The sequence below is a fragment of the Amblyomma mixtum genome, chromosome 8 (assembly GCF_055824585.1).
Source record: "Amblyomma mixtum isolate Tamu chromosome 8, ASM5582458v1, whole genome shotgun sequence".
Lineage (NCBI taxonomy): Eukaryota > Metazoa > Arthropoda > Arachnida > Ixodida > Ixodidae > Amblyomma > Amblyomma mixtum.
The window spans coordinates 90,445,401-90,468,172 of NC_143019.1; the positions used below are offsets into that span (position 1 = coordinate 90,445,401).

The following is a 22,772-nucleotide window of genomic DNA, read 5'->3' on the forward strand; positions in this document are numbered from 1 at the left end:
GCAGTTAGCCTCATCCAAATGGCCCTAATCATTTTCTCCACGGCGAACAAACACATCTTATCCAGAATATCATCATCTGCTGTAAGCATAAGCTGGAATATGCTCCCATGATAGGACATCTCGAGCGTGTAAACGACACCCATGTCCGCTGGATTGATCTCGAACGCGGCATTTGATGATGACGAGAAGAACATTGTCACCGCCTTATTGCTATTTTGTGACATCATTCTTTAAGGAACAGGCATGTAAACTCCCAATCTATGTATCCACCCGTGTCAACTAATTTTCACGTGTGTGCAAATGAATGAATTAATGAAAAACTTTATTGTATAAGGGTTCTTTTTCGCAGCGTAGGTGGAGCCCTCAGTCCAGGGCCCCAGCGGCCTTTTCAGTCTTGTGAGCCCTGTCGATCAGCTTGAGATGCTCTTCAGGCTTCGAGCTGGACAGCGCAGCCTCTTACTGCTCCAGTGTTGGTGTGTTGTTTATCGGCGCTGCCTGCATTTTCTGACAGGCCCATGTAACGTGGTAAAGCGTTGGGTGTTCACCGCATAGCGGGCATTTGTTGTCATATGTGGAAGGATAGATTTTGCTGAGTAAACTCAGATTGGGGTATGTATTAGTCTGCAGTTGTCTCCAGGCAACCGACTGCTCTCTACTAAGGTCTTTGTGGGGAGTAGGGTAGGTCCTCCGGAGGGCTCGTTGGTGTTCTAAGATGGCTCCATACCGTCTAGTGACTGCGTCCAGTTCCCCTTCGGTGCGCGCCTCCCGGTTGGCGTATGCTCGGGCATTGGCGTCCCCGAATACACATGGATGACAAACGTATTCAACGACAGAATTTCTCCAGAGAGCAGCACTTGTGTGAAAGGACTTGCAGAACGAAATTAGCTCTGGAAAGCAGAAATCTGGGCGAGTTGGTAAGTATTCATGATATTGTTCACAGCGCAACAAGAACGGGAAAAACGAAAGACGATAGAGTAACACAAACAAGCGCTGAGTATCAACTAGTTTTTATTGCAGAAAAGAAGGGGTATATATAGAAACACTTATCAGGCACACAGACGTTTTCTGGAAGGCACGTGGGAGTTCAGATACCTTAACTCCCTCTCGGATAAGGCAATCGAAGGGCTGCTGATACATAGACTGTATCATGTTACTCTATCGTCTTTCGTTTTTCCCGTTCTTGTTGCGCTGTGAACAATATCATGATTAGCTCTGGACCTGCTTCATATTTCAGACGAAATGTCAGAAATTTCTGTTTCAATGAATTCATTATACTTCAAATTTTATTACGCTTTATTCTGGTTACTCTATTATAGTTCGACTGAAGGATGGAAAATTTGATTGGTTTATTGGTTTATTGGGGTTTAACGTCCCAAAGCTACTCAGGCTATGAGGGACGCCGTAGTGAAGTGCTGCGGAAATTTCGACCACCTGGGGTTCTCGAAATTTCGCAGGTAAACACTCGCATTCTTTTAATATAGTCGTCGATGCGAAGCTGATTTGGGGAGCTCATCTCTACGCTCAAGTCGTTTCTTTCCGTCTGCCCCCCTTAAATTTGCACCCAAGAGCGCTAAATGCAGGTGAAAGTATAAATAAATTTTTAAATACATGCAGCCCTCTCGGTATTCCATGACTGTTTTTGTAGTTTCTATAATTTTAGTATTGTACTTGCTTACTACACATGTACAAACCACCGAGCGCAAGCAAACAATGCTGTAAAAACATCGTCAAGTGTTAGTCTGCTATTAAACCGCCTAGTTCGTCCTCGCCTCAGCCTGTTCCTTTCAAGGCCTTAGACAGTCTTTTGTCATTACGAAACTTTGGGAAGCCGCTGCTCTGCCCCCTATCTAGTCCTATCACCTCCGCTCTCCTATCTTTACAAGTGCAAGGGCAGATAAATGTGCTGTCCGTTATCAAACGCAAAAAAAAAACTCTACAACTGCTATCATTCCGAAGCGGTGCCATGAGGTGCGCGCGGCGCTGCTTTCTGCCAAAACTTCCTCTTTTGAAATCGACGTCGACTTATCGCCGTTAGGAAAGTGTATGGCAGAAGGTCAGCAGTTGCCACAGAGCAATGCAATGAGCTTGGTCGAAAGTCTCTGTTAATTTAGTGTGCTTCGAGAAAACTGCTGGTCCAACTGTACCGCCGCAGTGAACAAAGCATTGATCCCATTTACAACGTTATCAAAAGAGGAAAATTATTTCTAAAAAGAGGAAGCTCATCATCATCGTCTGGCTGATGATAATGATAATGCATTGTGACACTCTTACTACTCAATTCGAATGCGCTAGACAGGGCAAAAATGCTCAGGATTCGTTCAAAATCTCCCTGTACAAACAGAATACACAGCTGTCCCACATTTTTGCTTCCACCATCGTATCTTGTTTTCCCACTGACGGCCAACCAGCCAAGCAGTGAATACTTCTGTTCTACGAAAAGGCTTATAGTTGTTAAATAATTTTTGACATCTTTCCTTCATACCATGGGTTTCAGGCATATCAATGGCAAGTAAACAGGGTCGAAATAAATTTCACATATTTCACATTCATTCTGGCTGTTAAAAAGCAGGGGCAATGTGCTGTGGACCTGTCGGAAGGTCCTAAAATTGGAAGGGGCACTTAGCCTCCTCCTTAAGGGTGTGAGTAGAAAGCGTGATAAGTTAATACCGATATATGCAGAAGCTCTTTGTCTACTTTTGCATTCATATATCCCCGGAGTCGTTATACCCCTCCTGGCGGATTGTTGCAGCGTTTATGCGATGCGCCACTACCCTGCGATGGTAGGTACTGCTACCGGTGCGCCTTGTGCGACCTAAGTTGCTCTTAGGGACAAATTATTAATTTAACTGCCACCTGCCAAGGCAGGCAGTTTGCTCATAATCCGATGGGCAGGTTGTGATGAAGCTGCAAGGTCACGTGACCTGGGTTGCCCGTGTGCCTCCTAGGTTGCTTCTCTCGTGATTTGCCGTCGATTTTTTCCGAAGGTCAACAACGACTCCGGCAGCGACGCCGGATTCTCCACGACGCGAGTCCCTAACGCTGTAGCGTTAAAGGAGGAAGCACCTTTAGCAAGTGGAAGTCGCCATGATAGCGATGGAACAGAGCCGTCCCATGCCTCTCATTTTCTCGGCTCTTGACTTGTTTCTCATGCTGTCCTTTCTAAGACACGGAACCGAGGTACAGGCCGCCCACTCTGCTTGTACCTGTGAGCAAAAGCTCCCGGTCATGACAAAGGCGGCCGGATGCAACTTCAAAGAAGTCGTCGAGGACAAGGCTCATCTGGCGCTACAGGACAACCACTTAACGAGCAAAAAAACTATTTTTGCGGCACCATAAGGGATTCAAATGGTGGCATTTCTGGGGCGTGGGGGTGGCCTCCAAAGTGCCTATGCTTGACGCTCAATATCTTTGTTTTGTTCAGGTCTGTAATCGCCGCCGTTTATACGCAGGATGCTAGAGAAGCCATTCAGCAATGATGTTACCATCACCACATATAGTCCACGGATATTTAAAGCGCCGCTGACCAGGTTCTGAACATTTTAAACAAAAAAGCCCACTGTTTAGATGAGGCATCGAAGAGAGCCTTTGCGAAATACTAGAGCCATGCCCGCTGTTAAAGGAGCAAAATATTTCAATGAAAGCCCTTTCGCGCTCTCCTTCAGGAGGCCAACCTAATCCTCTACGCTTTCATTCAAGCCTTGACGAAGATGTCGTCTTCGCTTGACTTCAGGGGAGCACGTGGTCAAATGGGCACGCCTAAAGATAACAGGCTTGGTTGGCAAAAGAGACCTGGCCCGTCTGGGCTGCCTGCTAGCCGATGTATTGCGAGTTTTCCGACTGCGTTTATTTTCTGCCTGAAATCACTAACTGACTATATTTAAATAAGGGTGAGGTACGTGGGACTCCAGTACCCGGATCCATTAGAGACTGACGATTAGAGAAAGCCAGTCTTCGGTAAATAGAGGTATGCACTTCGAAGATGCACTTGTTAGGAGTCTTCGGAGATATGCACTTCGGTGATGCACTTCGGTAAATGTGCACTTCGTGTACCTAGTCATTGACTAGGCGTAACTGTACAAGCCGTTTCGTGACAAAAACTCTCGGTTCTTCAACACTACCCGCCGTACTGGAATGAACTACAAGTACCTATATAGAAGTTCTCCGAGTATTTCCAGCGGTCACATTCCATCCGGGCCTCTGAACGCATTAATTGGTCATGATTTCTCTACGAATTGTTCGGGAGGATAATAAAACAAACTGAGTGCTTGTTTGTAAACATAAAAGTAAACGGGCGCTCGAGTATCCGAGTAGACCTGCTTGAAACCAAGTGCACGTTGCAGACTCTGACAAAGCTTGACGTCGGACACTTTTGCTCTTTGCACGGCTCCGAACCCATTTTTCACCAGTTTTCGCCATTCGGAAAGCGCAAAAAATATACCGGCTGGTCATATTCGATCCAGTAGCGCATTCAACCGCCCAACAACTCGATGGCATTGAGAAAAAACGCAGAAAATTGTCAGTACATGAGCCCAAATCCACTGCACTACGCCGCCGGCAGCGAATGTTTTGCCAACCACTACAAGCCACCCTCTTCAGGCTTCCTTCGAAACGTCACCAGTGACGTAGGCCAGGACGAGGTCTGTTGGTCCGTCGTTCTGACTGACGTCTGAAGGGCGGACGTAGCCCGACGAATTGCGTCGCCCGCTCCTTGCGCACGTGCTTTCTGTCGGGCCTTTCGTTTTACGCGTATAGAAGCCCACAAAAACAAGACTTCATTTGTTGTGCCCGTTCCTGTAAGCTTGAGCATGTGCTATATATGCTGTGCCGTTTCGTACAGCCCTCCCATCCGCACATGTGAACACATATGTCGAAGGGTTACCCTTCTTTAAAACGGTAAAGTTCGTCTTCGCCCACAACTCCTTATTTCAGGTCCTTAGACAGAATCTCTTTTTCAATACGAAACTTTGGAAAAGCGCTGCTAGGTCCCTTCACTCCTCCACACTCCTATGTTTGCACGTTCGAGGGCAGAAAAATGTGGTGTGTTTGTAATCAACGCAAACAAAAAAAAAACTCCGTAACTGTTACCATTCTCAAGCAGTGCCATTAGGCGTGGGGTGCTGCCTTCTACGAAAACTTCCTCTTTTGAAAACGTTGTCGTCTTCACTGCTTCTCGCTTGTCCATCTGGTCTACACAGCCGCTGTACAGATTTTCGTCAGCTCTGTTAAAAGTTACGAAGCTGGAGAGAGAGAAAAGAGAAACAAGCAGAAAAAGCACACACACCGAGACTCAAGTGTGCACAGGCCTGGTTTCCAAAAAATGCCTGTAGGTCCCGGGTCCACTCTTCACTGTAATATACGCCTCAATAATGCATGAATACACGCGTCAAAAAGGGATTACTTTCAACGTTGGACATAGAAATGAGCGGGTAATACATCTGAAGCTCACCATGCAGCCAGCAATACTACATTTCCTCCACTGTATTACCAAAGCGACGCTGCGCTCAAAAACGTTGATTTTAACTAATACCAACGCGTTCAAATTTCGCAAGTTTGAATAGGAAAGCTGGGCATTGCCAACGGCACGCGAGGTTATCTTCGTCCAAAGACTTCTTTGTTCGCACTCTTTTCTTCAATCTGTTCACTTTTTAACACTGTGCTGTTCGCAGACAAGACAAAGCAGGTTGGATTCATAGCCACTATAGCACCTGCTATATGCGAGTCCGCGATTATGCAACAAAATTGAGGATTTAAAGATTTTACAAATAACTGTATGTGGTCGCATTGCATTCCGTATTATTTATTTATTTTATTTATTTCTTTATTTATGCGTTTAGCTACATCACCAATGCGGCGTTATTGCCAAGGTTTACAAAAAGAGTGCATCATAAACACGTGCGTAGATATTAAAGGAAGTAAGGAAAAGCGGTGACCGTATGATAAATTTAATTGAACATATTTCCGAAAATTTAGTGCTACCAGGAATATTACGGGACAGTAGATGTAGTGCTTCTATGTGATGGAAAAAATGATGATGCGTGCTACCACACAATGCCAGTGAGCTGTGAGCTTCGTCCGAGAGCATGGCAGCCAGGTAGTTTAGGGGAATCCCCCAAGGCGGAGCAGATTTGTAATAAGGGAGTAATTACTCATTGGCATCCACCCGAGCGCAGCCATACGGCTACAAAGGAAAGCTATACAGCTTTCTCAGAAACTTCGCAGTGAAAGAAAAATTCGTGCTGGTCCGGGGTTCGAACCCGGGACCACCGCTTCACCGGAGCAGTCGTTCTACCAATTGAGCTAACCGAGACTTTTTGTCTTTATTGCCTGTTTTGACAGATTACAACAGATCATAAACAGATGTTCTGCGCTGCACACTCAAACAACAAGAACGGACATGTGTTTCACTCGTGTGAGAAAATCAAAACTTTCTCAGGGAACACAACTCTCCCATCAACTCGATAACTTCATCTCCAAAACATAGCTCCTTGTACACTTCACGTAGCTTAAATATGCTTTCTTTGAAGTAATCGCGGACAGAACGCGCATCCCTACAGCAGGCTCAACTTTTTGACCAATACAGTTCCCACTTCGAGTTATTGATCAATTCGCTCTCGCCCTACCATAAGCTCGCCGTCTCGGTTAGCTCAAGCTAGGCTAGATTGAGCTAACCGAGACGGCGAGCTTATGGTAGGGCGAGAGCGAATTGATCAATAACTCGAAGTGGGAACTGTATTGGTCAAAAAGTTGAGCCTGCTGTAGGCATAACGAAGAGGAGACAAAGAAATAAAGCTCTATTCACACCTCGGTTACGAGTGGAGCGAGAGTGTTCTGAAAGAGGTGTCTCCAAGAAAAAATAAACTCCTTTTAAACCCTAAATTATGATAACGAAGCTGTGCTGATATTTATGGTATGCGTACTTGCATATCCGCGCGGACAAGATAAGACGCTAAAAGCAGCAGGTAAGCTTACAAAATGTTCACACCCTTCAAAGGTTGGGGCTAAATACTGGCGCCTTTTGACAGCAATAAAAACAGTAGTGCTAAAAAAAGTTCTGCCCAATGCGTGCCGCACCAAGATAGTACCGCAACATGAACGCATGCATGTTGTTCAGAGTTTTAATTTCTTCTAGGCACACGGATAAGAGAAGGAAAGTCGCCATTAAAAAAGTAACTGCGCACACTTTTTGTTAGGTGAGTGTTAAGCAACGACGTGGCAGCAGCGATGAGTAACATGTGCGACATGTGTGCTTATAATCCTCAAATAAAAAAAGCATTTTTGAAATTCAGGAACGGGCTGGACTGTAAACAGATCCAATGCTAGGAGAGGAGCCATCTCTGAGAAGATTTTTGTACCATACTGTTTACACATATTTCAGTCTCATTAAGTGTGGAATGTTAGACATACTTTTGTAAATAAGGGAGAAGTACGGCACCACTGTTTGCACTGTTTGCGGCACCACACAGCATATGAACTGAAAAAGTGTCAGCGTCACTTACTGTAGTCTCGAACCCAGATTCCGTTCTGAAATTTCTAAGCATCTTGGTCGTTTCTAAGATTGCAGAAAACACTGTCATTTTATTTTTAGATTGCAACAATTTACCACTGTACATACTAGGCGTTACTACTGTCAGGTCTGTGCACGCCACTGATAAGGGACAGGGGTACGAAGTGCGCATGTGCCGCGAGCGCTTAAAAGCAGAGCGTCGCCTGGCTAGCGGCGGCAGTTTCGTCGGAGCCACGAACCCACAAGCATGGGAAAACAAACACCGTCTAGTCGGCACTTGTCTGCTCCTTGCCACGGCTTCCAACACGCAACAACTACAGGCCACTATTCCCTTAGAGAAAGGTTGATTCGGTAATGTATTCGAGATGCGTTTGTCTATTGTAGCGATTTGGTTCATTAGGCAAACTTTTATTAATCTGTTTTCAATTTTTTAATGTTTAAGTTGAAGTCCACACGATACTTCCGTGCAAGCTGAATCTTTTTTTTTTTTGAAGCCTAACTTTGTTCGAGTTTAAGCTTTAAGCGATAACATATTCAGTAATATAATAAATTGATCAACACCACAAAATAAATAAATAAATTAAAAATCCCCTGTGCCCCTTTGTTTCTGTGGCTGTTGGCTTCTCTCATATTTATAACGAGCCCCTCATTCCCCTTTCCTTGTCTGCTTAATTGCTTAACGAGGGCCTCGGTTCTGGCAGCCTTGATGCCTTAGGAAGCATAAGACGGTTCTTACACAGCTTCCACCCTCGCCGTTCGATGACGTTCTACGTCACATCAGCGGTAACTCAGGACGTGCTACGTCCGCCGCTTAAGAACGTGGGTGGCGCTGGTGAACACTCCCAAGGTTAGGTTATTTGTAAACATAAATACCCCCGAAAGCAGAAGGTTTGACAGCCGTCGCCGTAGCTCAGTGGTAGAGCACCGGACGCGTAATTCGGAGGTCGTGGGTTCGGATCCCACCGGCGGCATGTGGTTGTTTGTTCTTCTGCTTTTCTTATAAATTAGCTTTAAGTGATAACATATTCAGTAATATTATAAATTGATCACCACCGCAAAATAAATAAATTAATTAAAAATCCCCTGTGCCCCTTTGTTTCTGTGGCTGTTGGCTTCTCTCATGTTCGAGTAGCGCTTTGTTAACACGACCGCTGTTCCTTATATCCTTGAGGGCATTGACACCACCCGCTGCTTGTTTTTAGTTGACAAACACACCACTATCAACGGTCTCTATTTCGTGCACGAGAAACACCCGATTATGTTAGAACTTTCGACAACAAAGGGGCCTGTTTCAGTGTCTAGTTTCTCACAGCACCGTGAAACCACTTGTTGGTCACTGTCAGCCCGTAATTTATTGCTGATAGCCTGCATTCTACGAACGATTGAATTATTCCTGCTTATCCTTTTTAAAATTGTTATGGAAGTCCAGCAGTTGAAAACACGTGGCAGCAAGATTTCTTTCTTATGAAGACTGCTGTTTTACGTCGTTTTTTACTTCAGCCACGCTAGCTTCCACAGAGTCAATTTCTCCAACTAATTCAATAATTATTTTGGGGCAATCCGTGGTCCTGCACGGAAAGCTTGGTTCTATGTAGAGTTTTCCTCTCTTTTTTTTTTGCGCTGATGGCCTTATGGCATTCACGAAGATCATTTCATTTACTTTCAGGGCAGACAGAGTTTGGCTGTTCTCTTGAATATCCTCTGACAGCAGTAACCATACGCGCTCATGAGACACAATTTCTAACCATGAAATAAATTCTCGCCAGCGAGTTAATATCTGGTGCCAATTTATGGAACGGTGTTGCCTGCATTGAAAGTTTGTAAGGCTGAAGGACAAGGCTCGCCACTGCTGCTTTATGTTTGATTGAAGATTTATAGAGGCAAATTTGTCGTTTTTTAGGCGAACACAAAAGCAATGATTGGTAGTGCTCTCAATTAATGTTGAAAAACTATCATAAGCGGTAATGTCTGCTCGAAAAACTTCACCTGTGCTCAAAACGCCTCTCCCATGAAAGGTTCTGGACAGCCGTATGGTACGTCCACACAGTTCTTGCTTCAAGCCCTAGCGGCATCTCAAGGGAACATCAGGAGGCCAGGACCTGGGACACATGTGTGCCGCGGCAGCCACGTGTTAAGCTAAGTGTTCAAAAACACCAAGTCGTCGGGGAATATGGGTGCGGTTTGGGCGGTTATATGTGCTTGAGGGAGGGCTATCTCTTCATTTGGTGAATAATCGGGTAATTTGGCTAAACAAGAGGATGAAATATCTTTCCTGAAATTTTTTTGACAGCTCTCACTTTAAAATGCATGACAGACTAGTTGCCACTATCAAATCATTAGCAATGTGCATTTAAAAAAAACCCAAAAATTCAGTTCAAGCTATAGCGTAGCGACAGAAACTGAAGTCGTCACAAAAAACAGCAACTGCGCAACATTTCTCCAACCACTGCCAAAAAGCCCGCAAGATTTGGCTATCGCTAAGCTATCGCGCCACCAAGAAGGTCTGGGGTCACAAATGGACGCTGGAGTAAATGGCGGGAATGGAATACTCCTACGTTGTAGAATGTCGGCATTTCATTTCTCTGCCAGCGATTTCGCTGTCAAGAGGGAAGGCGCGATGTAAATAAAAACCGACAAATACAAGACGGAACCAACTCGACCTGCGATAGCATCCCGGGTCACACAAGGAAGCTATGAGTGTGGCAGTTTCTCAAATTCCACGAACCGAGCCGTCATCGTCCCGGCGGAAGAAGCAAAAGGAAGACCGTGGCCTGCCGGCAGATAGCGAGTCACGTACACTCAGAGTGTATCTATCAGGGCGGCTGTGACTTGTCAAGATGAATCAAGCCATCTCAAACGCCGTGGTGTGAGGAGAAAGCGGGGAGGAACTCCAGGACACGGAACGGTCGCACTTACGCGACGTCGAGCAAAATTTCACAAGCTGCCGACCCAGAGACCGAGCAAACGCCCCTCGCATCGCATAACCCATTTCATTTGTTGTCGCTTGCGAAACCTGTGAGAAACGCACCCGAGCTGCGCTGATTTCAGAGGAGTCAGGCTTTTTTTTCCTTCTGGTTCCGGTAACCCTCACGCAGAGCAAAGCTCGGCTTTATAAGAGGGCCAGGCCCTGGCGCTCAGAACATCAGTGAAGAATAAGACAGGCCAGCAGAGTAGACGAAGATCGGAAAGTAGTTCCAAAAAGCGCACTGCAAGAAGTATCCCGCAAACGGAGGGGAAGTACTTCAATAAGGCCGATATATTAATCAAGATAAGTGGCTGGGAGGAAGAGAGAGTTAAAGATAAAATATTTGTTGGCCTTACTTCGAATTCGTAGAACAATTTTCAGGGGTAGGTGGGCAAGCAAAGACGTCAAGTATGCAGCTCTTAGCTCTCTGCGTTGTCTTCCTGCCTGGCGTTGTCATTGGCGCCAGCCTTCCGGGCGGTTTCTACCGGAGGAGAGTGGACGCCGATCCCATCTACAAACAGATGGCACACTTCGCCATCGCCCAGCGCACAGCGGGACACGAGTACTTTGACACGGTTCTCGAGCTCGTTCAAGTGGACGTACAGGTAAGGCGAATTTTATAGAGTCGGTGTGCTTTACTGATAGATTTTATAGATCCGTGTAGTGTTGACCTAATTTGAGTAATCGAATTCCTGTTGTTCGATGACGTGTATTTTTCTGTTTCCTTTTTTGTTACCATTTTTTGTTGTACACTTCATTTCTTGTCATTTTTCTAATAATACGCAAAACCATTTTTGATAACTATTGTTTGCATTTTGAGATGCTATTTGTTTAAAACATTTATGTTACCTGCTGCCCTGCCATGTAGGGGCCGAGGGGCACGTCAAGCCAAAATTTCTGGCTTTTTCCCTCGGCCCTCACCATGTGTACATGGGAAAATAAATTGAAATTGAAATTGAAATTGATGGGCGCTAAAATGCTGAGTAGATTTTGGCACTCGTGTTTAATTTTCCGTTTTCTGACGCTCACGCCTTTTATCTTAGAAATATGTATTTACATGTATTGGTTCCCACTGCTCGATACTGATTTTTCATCGAAAAGCGGCGAGAAATACGAGAAAGAGGTTTTCGCAAGTGTATTCTAAAGCACAGCCGACGTTCTATATCTGATGTCTCTGCAAGTAAAATATATAATTAGCAAATATAACTGAATAACTTTTTATTTTCGATATAAGAGGGCAATATTTTGTTGCGAAACGGAAGGCCGGCAAGATAGAATGTGAGTCCAGTTTTTCAACTTTCTTAATCGGCTATGTGGTTCGAAATACTGAACTCAAAAGTAGGCAATTAAGATCTAGTGGGGCTGGTTTTCCCACGTTGCATATTTATAAAAAAGCGCCGCTCGCATTTGTGATGAAACCAGCAGAGACGACCACCGCTTAGGCATGCGCAATTTTGCGTTCAGTATTTCGAACCAAGTAGTGGACTAAGAAAACTTTAAAACTTGACTAACCTTCGATCCTGCCGGCCTTCGATTTCGTGGTAGAACATTTCCCTTTCAAATAAAAAGTCAAAAGTTGATTATTTGAATTTAGTTAACGATTTGTTGATATATACAGCTCTCTCAGGTACACAATTTAGAACGTATGATTTAGAACACTTTTACACCAGCAGCATTGTCTCATCTCTCATGGCTTTAAAAAAATCTCTATTGAATAACTGAAGCACACCCTATAATGCGCAGAGTGTGGCGGTGCATTTTTGCTTTCTAAAATTTTGTCGATTCGAAAAATAGAGCAACAAAATACATGCCACACTGCCAGGACTGGTATTGTACTAAGTTTTTTTAGGGTGAGTTATTGCTTAGCTCCTGATTCAAAACAGTATAGATATAATAACTATGGTCAGCAGTGTTTTTTTGTAGGACAGCTGTTGTCACAAACGTGTGTTTGTAAATCTACAATGGTGCGCATAAGTAACTGAATTCCCGCTAGAAATTAGAAACCCGCCGCATTGCACGTTGACGCCACTGCGACGGTCTCGAACTCAAGATTGTATCACCAGGTGGAGCTCGACCGCAGTGTGGCAAAGTATTCAAAAGTTAAACGGGGAGGGGGGGGGGGCGGATGGTTAGCTCCTTGTTCACCAATAATACGGAGATGTTTTAGGTGTAGGAATGAAGCGTAGTTTGTCCTCTTTTCCTTCTCAGAATTGTCTTTTTTTATTTGACCACTAATATTAGGCATTCATGACGTTAGGCACTACGCCCGAGCACTCCACGATAAGCCGTCGAATGTTCTCAGTGGGAGAAAAAGGACGTTAGGAATAATAATAATAAAATTCAAGCACGATAAAAAAGTATGTACCTGATTGTGCTTTTTCACTGCTTATGTATACAGGAGAATTGAAGTGGGCATAAAAATTTCTCGGAGATGCACTCTTTGTGATTATATCTTCCAAGACAGCTTGTTCCGCGTATGACAGAGAGCGGACACGCTCACACATGAAGCGGGGTGAGGGTTTTGAGATATTCGCTTAAGGTACCGCTAGCTGCTTCATTATGTAGGCGCTAGAGATGCGCGCAAATGATTAGAGGTAATATTATAAGTATCATTTTAAATAATGGTGGTTACTGCTCCCTTTCAGGTCAGTTTTCCTCTGCCTGCTCGCAATGTAGCATATCCTGTGTATCAGTTCGCGGTCAAGGCACACAGTACACTTGAAAAAAACAACTATCTTAAAACAAAATTTTCTCCTATGGCCTTTGAACTTTGTTTTGCGGAAACATTTAAATATGTTTGGTGAAACCTAATCTCCCTGTAACTTTTATTTTCACTTTCTTCACCGCAACACGTGCTGTACTAGAGTGCGGCTGGTTTCAACTTCCGGCTGAGATTCTCCACAGCTGAGTCCACATGCAGAGGAGCAGAGATATACAGCCCTGACGTATGTCGGCCCAAGAAAAAGCAGGTAGGTTTGTTCTGTTTTAAATGATGATCAAGAGTTATACACCGTTACAGATTAAGCAATGTGGCATACATATGCATACGATGCAAATAAAGTAGGCGCTGATCCTTACTTGGCTCCTGAAATCAAGCACTGCTCTTCGATTTCCATTCAACGGCCTCAGCAAGCATTACAATCCCCACTAAGCCACTTCAGTGATAAGGTAAACTGCGTCGCACGAGGTATTCGCGGAACCAGACCGGAACGACGAGGAAGTGCACAAACTACAATGCAAATACATGGTCTCTTCTGAAAGTAGTAGGACTGAATTTTTTAAACAAAATTTATTCGAGAGAAAAGTACAAACGATAACAATTTTTCAAGGTAGCACCCTTCCGCACCTACACGCTGCTGCCAATGAGTTTTACAGTTTTCGTACGCCCTCAGGAACGCCTGGGCCGGAATGCTGTTTAGCTCCCTCGTCACGGCCTGTTGAACCGCCTCTACCGGTCTGTGATGTTTCCCCTTGAGCGTCGATTTTATTCTCAGGAATAGAAAAAAGTCTGGCGAGGCCAAGTCGAGGCTGTAGTGGGCCTGAGGCAGCGTTGCCGCTTTGTGCTGGGCAAAAAATCGGGGTCCTCATTCTCATGATGAAGAAGATCCTACCGGTTGGCCTTTTCCTCCTCTGACAACACTCCCGGCACTAACTTCGCGCACGCTTTCCTCATGGATAAGTTTTCTGCCACGATCTCAAAAACTTGGGTTTGAGGAATGCTCAAGTCATCAGCAATCATTCTGATACTCATTCTACGATCACTGTTAAGTAAATGTTTCACTCGCTACACATTTTCGTTGGTCTTGCTGGTTGAAGAGCGTCTGGAGCGGTCGTCTTACTCCACTCTTCCCTGACCTTCTCGGAACAGCTTGTGCCACTCAAAAACACGTGATCTACCCAGGAAAGCGTCACCGTAGGCCTCCTTAATCATGTTGTGAGTCTCTTTGCCCGTTTTACCAAGATTTACTCAAAATTTGATCGCGTATCGCTGATCCAGTAAACGCTCGATGATTCTGCGTGACGAGACGTTTCGACAGGGGTTCACAGTACAAGCGACCACCTCTCTTCAATGGTCGAGAGCCGACTGCCGATTTTCCCCAGCATTCCCAATATCCCCCTTCAACGATCCTGCATGCGAAGACCACCTCTCGACCACCCGTTCGGCCAGGAAAAAACCAGTCCTACTACTTTCAGAACAGACCCTGTATACCCCTAATGTAGCTGCCTCCTTTAACTTCTTTAAATGTAATTGCGCTGACTCAGAGTCTTAGTGATTTGTAAACTCTTGAAATTTCAGTGTGAGCCTTCAAATTTCAAGGCGTAAGAGTTATTGGCATTGCTAGCGTCTTCTAATACGGTGTGAAGTATCCTGCTCTTTTCTGCCAGTCATCTCAAACCTCAAGAAAAGATATGGTGTTGGTCTTGGTTGGTCTTGAGCAAAGACGTTCAGTATTTATGCTTAAAACCAAACAACTCAAGACAACAAAGAGAAAAATAGGAATAGCAGGCGCTTAAAAGCTGATGCAATAAGTTTGGCCAAATATATAATTATATCTTCTATTTTCAATAGGTTAAATATCAAACTATCAGGGCATTTGACGATACATAACTGCCATACTGTATTTTTTATCTCTGCGTCCCGTGTTTTGCTCTTCTTGTTCCAGCCCAAGGAAATATGCACCGCCTTCGTCTTCTACGTCCCGTGGGCCGGGCATCGCTCCGTTACGTCCATGCATTGTCAGCCGGCCAGGTCTCGTTTCCACTAAAAACACACCGGTTCCCTCCCCCCCCCCCATACACGTTTTTCATGTATTTTTGTAGACTTTTAGTTTGTATATCTTACGATGACAGATACGTTGCACAGGATTTGTGTAGGCTGGTTCCGTAATTTATGTTTAGATGTATTTAAGACAGCTATATTTTGTCCGCTCACATAATCATTTTTGCTTGTATCAATATTTCACATTGTACATAATCATTCATCGTCAATCGCGAATCCTTGAAAGGCAGTGCACTGCATAAACGAAAACATTTTTTTTTGTCATGGGCTATGTTTGTCACCATGCTTAGCTTGTATCATTGAGACCAGCCAAACAGGTTTTATTGAAAACCCACTCCTGGTCGGCCGCTTGGCAAAAAAGCCGATACACTGATATCAGTATTTTTTACCTCTGAGAACGCTACATAAGGCGATTCCTTCTGAAGCGAATATCTGGAAAGCATTGCACGCAATACGCATCCGTGAAAAAAGTAATCTCATTGGGAAGAATTAATTTCAGATTGAGCTCACAAGAGCACTGGTCTTTATTATCTTCCCACTGCGTGACTTGAGATTGTTTCTGTCTCCCAACTGGTTCTTCTGGCTCCAGGATCCTAGAAAGCTGCAAATGGGCTTGCTGTGGTTCATTTAGATAGAGAGTAGTACCTTGGGTATATGCAACCACTGACTTACCGTGCCTGAGACTGTGAGGTACTCGTGGGTTCGTTAGTCCATTTTTTTGGACGGTACACACCCCACCCGCATGTGTATCACACGACGTTAGGCTAAGACTGGGTCATTGCTGAGCCAAGGAGACTCGATTCGTGCGGTTCACTTGGAAACTTCATTGGCCACAGCGCAGCAGCATTTCTTTTCCCACTGCTGCTATTGCGAGAAGTTGAATAAAGGCTGTCTTGTTTAACGTACTTTTCACTCTTGGCAGCGGTTATTAACGGGAGTGAGGTGAGACTCCTGTTTTTGAAGTTTTCCTTTTCCAGGCATCTTAGATGAACTGCCAGCGTGCATTGCTGTCTTTTCAACGGGCCACTTACATCATCATCATCAGCCTGACTACACCCACTGCAGGGGAAAGACCTCTCCTATATCTCTCCAATTAACTCTATCCAAGACTATAGTGGCAAGCTAGTAAAAAGAAATAGGAATTAAGAAAATTTTATTGCATTTTAAAGCCCTTGTGTCCCCGGAGAATACGCTTAGTCGAAAATGAATAATCTAGAAACAGAGTACGCCGTACTGAACTGTCACCTCAGCGGTCAGTGAGCAAAAGCAAGAAGCAGACCAGGCAGTGGGATTCTGTATAAGTAGGTAGACAGTAGAAGTAGACAGTAGCCAAAGTGATCAAGATTAGTTGCAAGCATTGCAAAAGGGAAGATCGGTTCGTGGGGTTTAGGTAACTCAATCTGTTGAAGGATGGCGGTGAGAGTGTGTTCTAGCAGGAGAGTGAATACTATTCCAAGCCTCAAAGAACCTGTCGACAAGCTTACGAAACGATGCTTGTGTACTTACTAAAGCCTGTTACTAAATTATAGTTAACTAAATTGAGTTAAAGTATATTTCGAGCAATTTTAGATTTCACTAAGCCAAGGCTTCAGGCTAATGTTAACAAAGGCTCGTCGAAAAGAAACCCAATACACAATAATTATGATGGTTATAAACAAATGCGATAAATATAACGAGCTACTACATTCATCATCCGTTAATACTATAAAAAATTTCACTCATTCTCAACCTCAACCGCCCTGCAGGCACGGCCTACTCAGGGAGTATAAAAACAATATGTAAACGTACTGACAAATAGCTAAAGCGGCCTCAGGGCAACCTGAGTAGTCCCCAGATACATTGCTGAAACATAAATGAGGATTTGCGTGAAAGCAAGGATACGCGATATTTATACTGCTGTTGGTCGCGTGCTCAGCTGAGGTATTCAGCACACCGGATTTGGAAGAGTTAGGGATAAAGTTTCACGGAGAAGACGTTATGACCCATGATTTGCTTACAGCCAAGTGACTCAGGGAATGAACTGGAAAGCGTAATCCAGAGGCTAGACAGAGAGTGGAAAACAGAGGTCTAAAACTTAAGATGAAAAAATGTAAAGTATTCCTTTATTCTATCGGAACGCCGCACCAGTTTACCATAGAGGGCGAAGCATCGGTAGCGGTCGAGGCCTATGTCTGCTTAGGGTGGTTAGCGACAACAGATGGAGAACGCGAATATGATATAAATAGGCGAATAATAACAGGGTGGAGTAGATTTGGCAGGTACTCTCTGGATGTAAATAGCAGTTTAACTGTAACCCTGGAAGAAAGTAAACACTAACAGCTGTAGCTCACTGGTACTCACTAATGTACTAGTACTCACCTAGGGCAACGGAAACGGTTCAGCTTAAATCGGGCACGACGCAGCGAGGCATGGAAAGGCATATCCAGCAATTCAGGACAAAAGAATGTTTCAACGGGAAACCGTTTATGAACACAGTTTTTTAATATAATGTAAGATTTCTCTATAACAATCGATATCCGCAGATATCCCGATGGCAGTCTTTATTTTTTTTTCTATTATCAGATTTTCTGTTACGAAAAGCGTCTCCTATTCGTTTTCTACAGCAGTCTTAACTGTTCGATGCGGTCGTTGGAAGCACTTTAAAAGAAAGGTCTCGCTATGTTTCAGAAGAATGGACTATTACCTCCAACGTTTTCATAGCCACGCCTTACAATATTCCAATGTTAAAAATTTTTATCAAAGAAAGCTGGACTTGAAAACGATTGCTGTGACCTAAAAAGAGAGAAAGGGAGCAGAGTGGGTTAGGGAAGAAACACGAGGTGAATACTTCATTGTCAAATTCAAAGAGAAGATATGCGCATAGGTATCCATGAGTGCATAGCATGACGGAAGTCCTTTGGAGGGTTACCAACCGGGTTTCAAAGTAATGCAAGCGTCGCAGGATGAAGAGGCAGGCGGCCTAATGGGATTAGGTAGTTTGTGGGCATAAAGAGACAACAGCTGGCAAAGGAAAGGATTGATTGCAGAGTATTCGAGAGGCACTTGACCTCTGTCGTACTTAGAGTGACTTCAATTTTCTGTTACTCCCCTTTCTTTTTCATTTTTTTTATCCCCTCACTCCTTTTCCCCCGTGTAGGGTAGCAAACCGATTATTCTTTCGGTTAAACTCCCTGCATTTTCCCTTCTACCTCCTCCTCCTCCAAGCCTGTGAACTTCACTGACCTGATAATCAGAGGCTGCTCAGGCAGCGTGGCAGTCGTCGCTGTGACCAGAAGGGGTTCCATCCTCATATCAGTCTTAGGATTGTCTTTTTTCCGTTTTTCTTGCTTAGTGTTTCATAAGGCATTTGATGATTGGGGGCCGTAAAAAATCTCTCCGGTTCACTCTATATTGCTTTATAATTAGTGAGAGCTGGTTCATATATCTTCTTATTCAACCGCTATGGCAGCAACTGCGTGGATGTAAAATGTTGTAGTTGGTAATAGTTAATGATGTCACTTATCAGTAATAAAATATGAAAGCCCTTGTAGCTGTTGTTTCGGAGCCACCGACATATTAAACAAGAAGTTAAGAAATGTTTGGTAAGCGATCACAACAACAATACACTGTATTTGCAAAAATAGGTTACAGCTTTCAGAAAAAAGGGGCCCTAAGGCACTAATTTTCCAATAACTATATAGATGTAACCAAAGGTTTATAAAGTTAATATTTAAAATACATAACCATACTTGTTTCTATACAAAAACGAGACTTCATCATTTTGTTACGAGAGTGCTTCTAGTACGAATGATTAATTCATGTCTGGGATTGCAGAGGCGTAGACAAACTCACGATTAGTCTCAAGAAAGCGTCGTATAGCTATGCTTTAATGTTTTGACAAAAGGAAAAGGCTAAGCCGATATGGTGAAGAGAATACATTTTTGCTGCGATATTTGGAATCAACCCCCAAAACATGATGCTGTCTCCTCGGCACACAGTCATTTAGACCTGCTTTTTAGCTATATTGATTGAGTCAAATATTGATTGATTCCTTCAGTCAACCAGGTTACTCTTGCCGAAATTTCTGTCGGTAACTTTTTGTGTTGTAGAGAATTGCTAACTTTAATGTGAAAAATCGGCGAATTCACGCAAAAAACTCTGCGGATCATCATCATCATAGGCCTAACTACGCCCACTGCAGGGCAAATGCCTGTCCCATGTCTCTCCAAGTAACCCTGTCCTTCGCCAGTTGCAGCCCCCGTATTACAGCAAACTTCTTAATCTCATCCGCCCACCTAACTTTCTGCCGCCCCCTGCTATGCTTCCCTTCTCTTGGAATCCACTCCGTTACCCTTAAGGACCAGCGGTTATCTTGCCTTCGCATAGGCAAGATAACTCTGCGGATAGGCAGAATCAACAATCCAATGTGTTGAAGAATATATCCGAGGTGTTGAAGAATATATCTTTTCTATCCAAATTAGCTGGTTTAGAAAAACGAGATGCAATGTACAACACACGAAATATAGCACAATGGAACGTAAAAACATACAGAACTTTCTATGGTAATCAAACATTAGAAAATAAACTACCACGACTTCTTAACAAACTCGCACAAAACGATATTGATCTCCAAAACATAACACGCCACAAACTGTTCGAATATTTTTTACACTACACCTAACCTTTTTTTTTCTGTGATTTGTTTACCTAATTCTTTCTTTCACCATCATTGTAAGTTTTCTTTCCAGCCAGGACAATGCTGTTGATTTTATGCTGACTACTGTAACCTGATAACAGCTCTGCTATATGTATTTTTTTTCCTTTGTTATCTGTATTTCCTGTATTTTCTTTTTTTTGTGTGTGTGTGTGTGAAAAAAAAACACTGCATTGCTGTCAAAGTGGGGGCCCGTGGCTTTGTCAAGCTGTCAAACGGCAGCTTTTACTACGGGTCCCCGCCATCATCGGTACCATGGTGGCAAATAAAATTTGAATTTGAATTTGAATTTGAAGTGCCAAAGCAGCAGAAATGTGAGAATCTGGCAAATTCCATGTGGCCGCTCAGTGTTCTCCAGCACATACAAGATAAATACAAGTCCACTACTGATGCCGACTTTTGAGTGGCGTGAAGTTTTGAGCGGGCAGGCAGTGTGCCGAGGAGGGGCTGTGCGGTACGTCGACGACCTCTTTTATCGGCGCCGCTCCCCTGACAGCCTTTTGCACTGCGACATCCGGTCGTTGCTCATCTGGCCTCGTCGTTTTTCTAGTGTGACAGAGTGGCGCGTCTGCGACGCAATCTGCCGACGCGTCAGCTAATCGCCGACGTCTCGTCGGCGTCCTGTCGTCTCGGCGCGAGAAACTATCACATTTCTTAAATGAAAGCTCAAAGTTCCCGGCGGTTGCCTCATATTTCACTCTTAGCCTCGAATATCCCGAAGTCAGCCAAAAAAAAAAGGATGCCCAGGCTTAGCTTGGTTAAGCCAAGAATGCGTTGCATATCGCGCGGTCTTTTTGCGCGAGGTATTGCTTGGCGGCACTCGATTTTCTCAGCAGCTTTTCCTCCGTGACGTATGGATGGACGGACGGACGGACGGACGGACGGACGGACGGACGGACGGACGGACGGACGGACGGACGGACGGACGGACGGACGGACGGACGGACGGACGGACGGACGGACGGACGGACGGACGGACGGACGGACGGACGGACGGACGGACGGACGGACGGACGGACGGACGGACGGACGGACGGACGGACGGACGGACGGACGGACGGACGGACGGACGGACGGACGGACGGACGGACGGACGGACGGACGGACGGACGGACGGACGGACGGACGGACGGACGGACGGACGGACGGACGGACGGACGGACGGACGGACGGACGGACGGACGGACGGACGGACGGACGGACGGACGGACGGACGGACGGACGGACGGACGGACGGACGGACGGACGGACGGACGGACGGACGGACGGACGGACGGACGGACGGACGGACGGACGGACGGACGGACGGACGGACGGACGGACGGACGGACGGACGGACGGACGGACGGACGGACGGACGGACGGACGGACGGACGGACGGACGGACGGACGGACGGACGGACGGACGGACGGACGGACGGACGGACGGACGGACGGACGGACGGATGGATAGGAGCGCCCCCTTTGAAACGGGGCGGTGGCAACCGCCACCATGCTCAGCCGTCTTTTTTTCCCCCTGTTTTTCCTTTTCTTTCTTTTTTATTTTTTTTATCACGTGGTTTGGTGGCTGCCCGGCCGCGCCCAAGGGCTGAACTGAGTGATTGCAATATGCTACGCATAAAAAGCAGCTCTTTTCTCCCGTCGGCACGCCGATGATTCACCATTCCTTCCACTCCAGCGATGAATGCTGGTTTTTTGTTGTGTTGTTTTCGAGGTAATATTTTATTCGCGCATTGACAAAAGTGAAGACGTCAACCACCTCTGTTCTTATGCGACAAAAATCAGACGTTGTTTTTTAATTTTACCTACACTATAGTCGGCAGTGCTCAGTCATGCTTTCTTGCTGCCGTCTGCTACGCTGCAGCTCAATTTATTCCTCATTTATGTGGGGGGTGGTGCCATACGTACGCAGAAAAGTCCTGTTGCTTACTGCTGTATCCTGTTTTCGACCCTAATTCAAAAATACGATCGTTCAGTGAAATTATTGATGATGACGTGTCTAATACGACTTAATTACTTCTTTTGAATAGACTGTTCACATCTGTTTACTGACATCCGGAAATTTTAGCGAAAGGTTCAATATATTGTCAGTTAATTTCTTGGCGTTTTATTTTTAAAGTGCACATTGTAATTTCTTAGGCGCTAATAATAAATATTTTTGTGCTCCCAAGAATGTCATCCAGGTCAGAGCTTTTCACACCAAACTTTCACATATAGTTTCAAATCACGAAAAGCAGCCTTTGTATGAGCTACAGAATTCCTTACTACAGGAATGGTCTAGACTTAGGAACGTTTTTCACTCAAAGTTTTTGAAAGAAAGATAATAAGTGCATTGGGCAATGTGCGGTGAATTTACTCGGATCGCATATTTTCGCGCGGAGAACTTGTCCCAAAAGAAAGCAAGGACATGCACGTTCTGCTGTTTATTCCACAGCAATGACCGCTGTACTCATCGGCTCACATTCGTCACTTTGACATCATCGCGGATCGGGCTATCGCGCACCATGCTTCTCGAACGCAGCGAGTCTACAAGTGCGACTCAGCTTAGTAAGGGAGGCGGCGTCTGGTCCAGTTTAGTTGGTGTCGCGCACTGAAACCTCTATTAGGGTAATAACGATATTGATAGCAGGTGCCTAGGTCAGCATTATTTTACGCTACCTATTACGCGCCAGCGATGAATGCTTTGTGCCCATCGATTATAGTGGGTTGTCTTTTAAGGAACGATTGTAAGATCTCTTACTATTTCTTTGTTTTGTTCATTACTCGACATCCTTAAACATAATATGTTCATGCCGTCGCATGCATTAAGCAGTCCGATGAAGATTTATTC

The 22,772-nt window shown here is 44.8% G+C and overlaps 1 protein-coding gene across 1 annotated transcript; it reads left to right on the forward strand.

Annotated features, from left to right (window-relative positions):
- Positions 1–10,379: 10,379 nt before the first annotated feature.
- On the forward strand, positions 10,380–16,154 carry LOC149333464 (cystatin-2-like). Its single transcript, XM_089558689.1, has 3 exons — positions 10,380–11,074; positions 13,334–13,438; positions 15,134–16,154. Exons 1-3 carry the CDS (start codon positions 10,880–10,882, stop codon positions 15,233–15,235), a joined length of 402 nt encoding a protein of 133 aa, XP_089414815.1. The 5' UTR covers positions 10,380–10,879; the 3' UTR covers positions 15,236–16,154.
- The last annotated feature ends 6,618 nt before the right edge of the window (positions 16,155–22,772 follow it).

Coding starts and splice junctions, on each gene's coding strand:
- LOC149333464 (XM_089558689.1), top strand. CDS start 10,880: ATGCAGCTCTTAGCTCTCTGCGTTGTCTTCCTGCCTGGCGTTGTCATT. Junction 11,075..13,333: donor TCGTTCAAGTGGACGTACAG/GTAAGGCGAATT, acceptor GTGCTGTACTAG/AGTGCGGCTGGTTTCAACTT. Junction 13,439..15,133: donor GTCGGCCCAAGAAAAAGCAG/GTAGGTTTGTTC, acceptor TTCTTGTTCCAG/CCCAAGGAAATATGCACCGC.